Source organism: Gymnoscopelus braueri, assembly GCF_963280865.1.
Source record: "Gymnoscopelus braueri genome assembly, chromosome: 20".
NCBI lineage: Eukaryota > Metazoa > Chordata > Actinopteri > Myctophiformes > Myctophidae > Gymnoscopelus > Gymnoscopelus braueri.
This window is the reverse complement of record NC_137622.1, coordinates 18,401,104-18,410,233: the sequence shown is the minus strand read 5'-3', so window position 1 is coordinate 18,410,233 and position 9,130 is coordinate 18,401,104. Positions and strand designations below refer to the sequence as shown.

Below are 9,130 nucleotides of genomic sequence, written 5' to 3'. Positions count from 1 at the left end.
TCCGTGGCCAATATAATAGCCCAAATGCTGTATTGTGTTGAACCAATTGCCGATCATACATTTGCAATATAATCAATTAAACAACCTAAACCATTTTAATGAAAACCCAACCTGTGGAAGGGCTTTTGATTGATTTCAGAATCAATGACATACAATCTTTTGATTGATTTCACAATTAATGACGTACAATCATGGGCTCATTGATGCATTGGTTAAATAGCACCTAAGTCTTATTGAAAGCCAATTATATCATTTATTATTATTATTATATTATTATTATTATTATTATCATTATTATTTTATTGAGTATAAACCAATTTCTATTAATTTAATAAGAGCAGCCTTTTGTTTTCATTTATCTCATATGGTCATTAGACCAATAGGTATAGGATATTTAAATTGTCAATCGTCCAGACATTAAAAAAAGACTTTTGGTTGTATATAGAATAGCCCACGATGCAATTTCCAAGTTGTATGTAGTAGGCCAATATGGAGTATATTTATTTATTTGTGTGTAAGTGTGTAATGTGTATGGTAAATGTGTTCTTTTACTACTTTCTGTGGATGTGGTGCGTGTATTTGTGGTGGAATATAACTTAACATAACTTAACTAGCCTATATTTGAGATACTTTAATATGTGAACACATTATTAACCCATTCAATCCGGGAAAGCCTCTGTGTCATTTTTTGATTTCTTTGGCCATTCAAAAACAGCAGATATGCTGCTCTAGTAGATCTGCTATTTTTGGGAAATTGTGAAAATGTGTGCATATTTTGTTCCAGGGGGGGTCCCTGGAACAAAATATTTTGAGATGGGGGGGTCCGTGGCCAAATACATATAATTTTGGGTGGTCCTTGGCATGAAAATGTTTTGAGAACCACTGATATTATAGCAACATGAGTTTAAAAAAAAACTGTCTCCACTATCTAAATACACCTTTAAAAACGTAGGCCTATATCCATCCTCCAGCAAAATGTATATATTGTAGCCCGTGCGACAACATGCGACAACACTTTTTGTTGTCGCATTGTTGTTTTTGTTGTGGCATAAAACAAAAGTTATTCTAATTCTGGCCAGCAAATGCAATTATCCATACAGGCCCATGCATTTTTCATAGCTAACAATATAAAAATATATGTGTAGGGCCTACACATATTTTTTTTTACTAAATAAATATTAATAAATAAATAAATATTAATAAATATTAATAAATAAAGCACGCAGGTAGCCTATATCATCACCCAAAAATAACTGCTCGTTTCAGGACCTATGAAGGTATACCTATACGCCACATTTCAGCCTTGTGAAACTGAATGAGTTATACTTTGACATTTCTAATTTCATTCACTTTTGCAGGTGATCTGAACATAGCCACTTTGTTTGAAAAAGCCATACAAATAATCAATATCAATGTAGTTAGCTGTGGTTCTCAACCTTTTCAGGCCGTGACGTGACCACCCAAAATAATCACATTTTGGGTGGTCACCTTACCCCACCCCCCCACCCCCCCTGACAAGCAGTTCCACTGTCTTCCACAGATATATTGTGAAAATAGCAGATCTACAACGCCAGGAGTTGTGAGCTTGTAGATCGGCTATTTTCAATATTTTATTTGACAATTTGGCCAATATTTGACCAGTTTTTATAGTATAGTTTGTTGATTACTTTTGATGCAGTAATTGTCTTTTTTTGTATTAAAAAGGTCTTAAAGGTCCTTATGCATTTTCACTCCGCTGTTATCTGGGGATCTGGGATCTGGGGGTCCCGGCCCACAGGTTGAGAACCACTGAGTAAGACCGTCATGGTGCTAATAATTCTTTCATAATTGTGCTATTGGGGCCAAAATGAACAACAATTAAATTAATACACTAGGCTACATTCAGTCACCTACCGAGTCATACGAGTCAAAAAGTCAAAAATGTATGATTAAATGCCAATCTTGTATCATATAATAGCCATAGCCTACTGTCTGCAACATGATCTACAACAACAACTTGAGAAAGAAAGTAGGCTAATGTCCATGATTATGGCTCATTACAGGTGTCAAGTGCATTCGGCTAAATTGTCCTTCGCCAGATCGTAAAAAAACAGGCACTGTTTGTAAAAAAATATATATATAAAATCTAAATGAATTTAGAACGTGAAATCTGTCGTCTGTCAAATGATGATAATGGAAAAATATTATACAACTTAATTTTACTTTGATGTTCTTTTAAACATAATAATATCAGAAATACTCCAGTAGGCCTAAAGCTTATCGTTCCACGCGCAAGTATACGGTTCTCAAACTTTTTCATGTCAAGGACCCCCAAAATGACATGTAGTTGGCTACGGACCCCCATCTCAAACATATTTTGTGCCTGAGACCTCCAAAAGCAAAGAGATGAGTTAAAAATGTAAAAAACAAAAATAAATGATCAAAGCTTTGCACAAAATATCAAGATTTTTCTAAAATAGCAGATCTACCAGATCATATATGGCACAAAGTGACACTCTATTATATAGCTGCTATTTTTTTAATTGCCAAAGTATAAAATGATACGGTTAAAGTGATAAAATAATTGACGGTATAACACATTTAGCTGGGAACCCCCTGGTACCGCCCCAAGAACCCCTGGGGGTCCCCGGACCCCACTTTGAGAACCAATGGGTTATAAGGCATTATAGCGTGAATGTTGGTCTGATGTATACGGTCTCTGAATAGGACTTCTTGAAATAAGCTGCAATTTTTAGGAAGCTTACTCTTGATTTCACGTCATATGCCTATAGCTACTCAACAGATATCATAGGCCACTGTTTCCCAAACAGTGGGTCGGGACCAGTCACCCATGTGTGGGTAGCGGACACATTTTTATGGGTCACGGGTAAATGTCAAAACATACATTTTTTTAAATAATAATCCCAAAAATTGCAACATTTTTCATGAATGAAAAATATTTTTTAAACGATGTCTAGAAGTAGTGAAAATAGACCATCTATGTGGCGTTGTGAGCTTGTAGATCTGCTATTTTCACCAGTTTGGGTACCGGGAAAACGTCTAATTTCTCTTTTGGGTCTTGAGCTAAAATGTTTGGGAACCACTGTCCATATTTCCCATATTTCCCACAAAATCCACGCAAGCGAACAAAAAAAGAATGGGTCAACAATGGAATGGGACTAATGCACACCTATGGGGGTGTTTGCATTTCAACGATCATAGGTTGAAAAGAAAAACACCCGGGATATTTATATATCAGATGTCTCCGTACATGCAGGCATGGAGGAGAGGAGGAACAACATGATGCACGTGGTGGGACCGTCGTCTTCAATGTCCATCAGTGAAGCAGCGCATAAAGAGCATCATTGTCGCTGGAGGTGGCCTTTGGGGAAGGGATGGGGGGTTAGGTGTGCTACCTGCATCTGGCAAGTCAGATTGAGATTCTAAATAGCCCATGGTCTCCGTTCAAAAGTAAGGGTATAGGCCAATGTTTCCCATTGTGTTAACGAAGATGCATGCATTGGAAACAAGCCCTTAGGGGTTTTTGTGTTATCCCTTTAAAATATAATCGTACCACTATACCATTTGTAAACCGTTAATAAAGTATTCAATCAAATGGGAGAGCGTCGCGATCAGAGTAGGCACGTATGGCTAGCTATACTATAGGATGTTTCTTCTACAGCAAAGTGGCGCAATGCTCGCTTACGTTCGATGCCCATGTGTTGACCGAGGACACCGTTTGCTGACGGTCAGCTTTGAGCATCCACGACAATTGTCAAACAAATCTCAGACGAGTAAGCTCCTATTCCTCGCAGATCGCACCTGCAGGTTCGGAGCCTGTTTGGTTAATGCAACTCTTCAGTAATAACGTTTTCATTGCCATGTCAAGTCATGGCCTAAAAAGGCGACTTTACCATTAAGTTTTTCTGTTGTGAAAATCAGGTGATTAAAAGTCGAATTTAACAACCGTAAACCAATCTGTATATACGCTGAGGCACAGTAGGCCTACTCAAGACAGTGTGTCTGCAAACGCATGCGGAACTGAACTTTTTTCTCCATGACTTAGCCTCGGTGACACAAGGCCTTCTTAACCCTCGGATACTCCTGTCCTTGTGTTGACACACTCCACTAAGGTCCCTGTCAGTTCACCCTGCCCGGGAAATACACAGTCATTAATCATTGTCTGACAGGCCTGTTTGGGAAGGAAGCCATAGCTACAAGACAGCTTAGCCTCAATGTAAAGCGCTGACTGGACTGGCATAGTGGCAACTTTGTGGCAAAGATATAGCTTACTGTATAGGCGCATATATAGCACAATAGCAGCCTAATTCTGATTTTGAGAGAGAAAAATAAAACGTATAGGCTAACCTGGAAGTGCTGGAGCAGTTTGCTACAGTGGTGTTTATATATAATCAGTTTATTTTGCTGATAGGTGGCGAATAGGCCAGGGTATCCTTTTTTATTTACAGAGCTGACGTAAATCTAAATTTAGCGGCGTAATAGTCCTCTATGCAAAATTCTGAATAATTGTCGTTAACCCATCAAACACATGCCACTCTTCCAGATGTTGTTATTGATTGCGAGAATGCTAAAGGGAAAAAACTGCGGAGATGATTTGTTGTAATGCAGACTTCATTATGCAGTCTGTACATTTGAGTTAGCCATATCATGTAAACTGACAAACCAGTCAGCCCACCATAGGCCCGTCTTTCAACACCTTCAGAGTTCAACCAAAGTATTAAAAGTTAGAACATAAATTGCTGTTGCTGTTAGATTGTTAGATGTTATACACTAATTCCACTCGTGTGTGTGTGCATGCCTGCCTGTGTGCGTGCATGCGTGCGTGCGTGTGTGCGTGCGTGTGTGTGTGTGTGCGTGTGTGTGTGTGTGTGTGTGTGTGTGTGTGTGTGTATACACTGTATGTCCTGTATGACATGTATGTATGTGTGTATGTACTGTATGCTATAATTCTATATGTATGCTGTGTTTCTATTTATGTATATAGCCTATGTATGTATCAATATTCATATATTTATGTATGTAGCCTATGTATCTATGCATGTATTAAACCTTGTAATAAAATCTCAAAACAAGAATGGCATCCAAGTTATAGCAATGCCTGATATGTTTTAATATTTGGTTTCGATCTAAACAAACAATTTACACAATAGAAAATAGGTACATTTCAATATGAATGCGCTGGTCAGTCCGTTCCTGCCACATATTGTTTTCAGGTTGAGAATACAACAAACCTTCGGTTTCTCTTCTCAGATACTGTACAAGCCCACACTATGTGCTCAAAAGTGCTGAAAAACTCACCGTTACAAAGACAGCAAGAGGGGGGGAAACGGTAACAGAGTCATTTGAAAAGTCAATGAAATATGCTTATTTCCAAATCATTGCAGAGGTAGGACGACGCATATAATAGAAGGCCTGAACATTCTGCAACAATGGCCTGATGATGTCAGCACTATTATACCAACAAAAGTGATATTTTCACTCTAGAAAACATAAGGCAGTTCATTTGGTGACATTGATTGAGCGGTAACAGGATAGGTGGGCACTAGGGACATCTGGGCACCTCGATGTAAAATTGGCTATTTTGTCCAAAATGTTAATATATATATATATATATATATATATATATATATATATGATATATATATATATATATATATATATATATATATATATATAGGCTATATATATATAGGCTATATATATATATAGCCTATATATACTTATATATATATAAGTATACATGGTTAGAGCATGCTTAAATATTCGACAATTAACGTCTAATATTTCTACAATAGCTACAAAACTGTATATCTACAGTCATTTTGGGGCATAAACAAGAAGTTGAAAGATAAAATGAAGTCTGATAATGATGTACTGTGCATGTTCACATCGTGTTTACTTTACATTAAGACCATTTTTCAAATATATATATATATTTTTTTACATTTTGGACAAAATAGAACATTTTATATCGAGGTGCCCAGATGTCCCTATAGTGCCCACCTATATCCTTTATCCGATTGAGCTGATGTCAGTTTACTCAGCCACTCCCTTCCCTTCATATTAGTCATTATTCGCGTTGATTTCCAGGGAATACAAAAAATAAATAGTTCTCACTGATTCCCGGCACAAGCGGAGAGTGTCCAGGCGGGTAAGCAGTACGCGTAGGGGTAATAGTAGGACGGCTGCAGGGAGAGCAGCGGGGGGCGAAGCAGCTCTCCGGGGCTGTACTGTCTCTGGTCGTCCCGGACCAAAACCTTCACTGCCACTTTTTTGGCCGCCGGGGCGGACGCCATCAGATCGGCGGCCATCTGACGCCGTTTCGTCTTGTACCGGCGGTTCTGGAACCAGATCTTGACCTGGGTCTCCGTGAGCTTCAGCGAGGCGGCCAGGTCGGCCCGCTCCGGGCCAGAGAGGTACCGCTGATGGTTGAACCGCCGCTCCAGCTCGAACACCTGCGCGTGGGAGAAGGCGGCTCTGGAGCGCTTTTTCCTCTGTTTGGGTTGTTGATCGGAGCTTTTGTCACATGAACTGCCTTCATCGAGGTTGTTGGGATCTGAAAGCAGTGGGTATAAGGATATACGAGGTGTTGAGACTATGGGGTGTTTTCCTGTGGCAGATTTCAGTAGTGGTCCTCAACCTTTTCAGGCCGTGACCCCACAAAATAATCATTTTTGAATTTGGGACCCCCAAAAATAATCATATTTGAACTGGGGACCCCCACAAATATATTTGAACTGCCATCCCAGTCCCCACTCCCCACCCTGATAAGCACTTGGAAGTTGAGGCATTAAGGTCCTTGCACACTGGTGCGTCTTTTCGTTGCGTTTTTTTTACAACAATGAAAAAAATTGAAAAAACAATGAAAAAAAATAAAACGCAACGAAAAGACGCACCAGTGTGCAAGGACCTTTACATTTAGTTTGACTCGGTTCCACAGATAAATATTGTGAAATAGCCGATATACAAGCTCACAATGCCTCACAAGTCTTGTGGGCTTGTAGATCGGCTATTTTCACAATTTTCACAACTTTAATTTGGCCAATGTTTGACCATGTTTTATATATGGTGTGATGATAACTTTTGATGCAGTATGGTCTTTTTTCTTTTCTTTCTTTAAAAAATAAAAATAAATTGTCACTTCACTGTCATCTGGGGACCCCCCCCTCCCCATTATATATGCCAACACTCTACGGTGGAAACAAACCCAACATGCACCTGATTTGATTAAATAAAATGTGAAATAACTGTGGTTCTCAATCTCATTCAACAGAAAAAGGCTGACGATGAACCATACTTTCGTGCGTAAAAATCCACAGTAAAATGTCAGTCGAATGATCTCTAGGCTAGCAAACGAGAAGCTGTCTCGTTCCAACAGCTATATGCAAACAGGCCTACAAATAATAAACAATAATAGACAATTACTGGCATTTACACTATAAGCCAGTGGTTCTCAACCAGTGGTCCGGGGACCATCAGTGGTCCTTGAGGAGGTTCCAGGTGGTCCCCAGCTAAATGATGGAAGAGTTGAATGATAACCAAATGGACCCTTCTTTAACTCTTGAGTGTAAAATGAAACCAAATGGACCCGTAACTTGCCGTAAGGGTTTAAATGATCTGCATTAGGCTACTTAATTTACAAGTCTACACAATTAGAGAATGTAGAAGAATTGTTATTTTGATCGACGTTTTGCCTGTTGTCTCTCCATACCACATCAATACAGCATGGAATTGTGTACAAAATCGTATCCAACGATTGCAAAATATTGTAAGTTTTGGGTCTGAGAGGCTAAATTTCATCAAATGGTGAATCCGTGGCTCAAATGCCGAATAAATAATATGGACCTTGATATGAAAAGAGTTGAAAACCACTGCTATAGGCTATAATAGCTCATCGTTGCTGTGTATTTCACTTACCCGAAACACTGGGCTCACAGTCACTGAGACCCTTCGGGTTGTCGACCGCGCTGGATTCGTGGTCCGTCTCTTCCAGGACGTCCGAGGCCGGGTCTCCTCCGTCTTTCTCTGACTTGCAGACGGCAATCGTCTTGTCGCTGTCATTGTCGTCGCTCAGACCCGAGTCTGAGTCGTAGCTCTTCTGGTCGCTGCATGGCTCACATGAAGCCCCTTCGTCGCTCCGACTACACGCAGCGGCAACAAAGTCCTCCGGCGCGTTATTATTCATCTCCCCAAATATTTTCCAACACGCGCTCTTGGAGAAGCACATCATATCCAAATCTGGCAAGTGTCGACTGTCCTCTTTTTTGTTCAAAATGGCCTGGATCGAAAAGGGCATCAATGAGTTGCTACGAACGGCCATTTTCAAAAGCAAAAAAAAAGCTTGTTCGTATATGAATAAGTGTCAGTCGGAGCAACAATGTCAATTCATCCACATGTTATTCCTCGCGCAGCGCTGCTTGTCTTCATCCACGGTTGGTCTCCTCGTCTCATTGCGCTCTCATTGCAGGAGAAACGATGGAAGGTTTGTGCATATTTTATCCCAAGGAAGGTCCGAATCCGATGCTTGTTCTCCGCATGCAGTGCTCTGCCATCAGCCTCGGATCACCGATCACTCCCGTTCCCTTCGCTTTTCACCCACTTCTTACCATCCAGCCTCACCTGGGACTGACAGGGACTCCTCTCTCCTTCCCATTGGATAAGAGCAGGGGAAAGCCGTGCAGTGATTGGTCACTATTAAACGACGTCCCACTATGGCATGTCAGAACAATAAATAAAGTCTTCTTTTAAAGTTTAACCCTTCATCGTCCAAACAATTCGGTCAAGTATCTAATGCGTATAATGCGTAAAGTGATGCATTCGCGTTGCTAACATTTTGGGCTCAGAGTAGCCTGCCAGTGGCTAACAACAAATCACCCTATAGCATATAGGCCCAAACCACTATTATAAGCTTCAATTTATTAAGCGATTGGCATGTTTGCGATCATATGGTGAGCAATCAAGGTTAAAAGGTAAGGGCACATGTTATTTCTTTCTTTTGCACAATGTTGTTGGTGTGCATAATAATATTGGACACATATGGAAAATCAGTGGTGGGAAGTAAGTATGCATTTACTCAAGTACTATACTTAAGTAAAATGTTGAGGTACTTTTACTTTACTGGAGTATTTCC

General features: G+C 39.9%; 1 protein-coding gene across 1 annotated transcript; it reads right to left on the bottom strand.

Annotated features, from left to right (window-relative positions):
- Window positions 1-5,718: 5,718 nt before the first annotated feature.
- nkx3-2 (NK3 homeobox 2) lies at window positions 5,719-8,560 on the bottom strand. Its single transcript, XM_080416017.1, has 2 exons — window positions 7,918-8,560; window positions 5,719-6,556 (listed from the first exon to the last, which is right to left on the bottom strand). The coding sequence occupies exons 1-2, from the start codon at window positions 8,318-8,320 to the stop codon at window positions 6,114-6,116; spliced, it is 846 nt and encodes a 281-aa protein (XP_080272143.1). The 5' UTR covers window positions 8,321-8,560; the 3' UTR covers window positions 5,719-6,113.
- Between the last annotated feature and the right edge of the window lie 570 nt (window positions 8,561-9,130).

Coding starts and splice junctions, on each gene's coding strand:
- nkx3-2 (XM_080416017.1), bottom strand. CDS start 8,320: ATGGCCGTTCGTAGCAACTCATTGATGCCCTTTTCGATCCAGGCCATT. Junction 6,557..7,917: donor CTGTGAGCCCAGTGTTTCGG/GTAAGTGAAATA, acceptor CACTGCTTTCAG/ATCCCAACAACCTCGATGAA.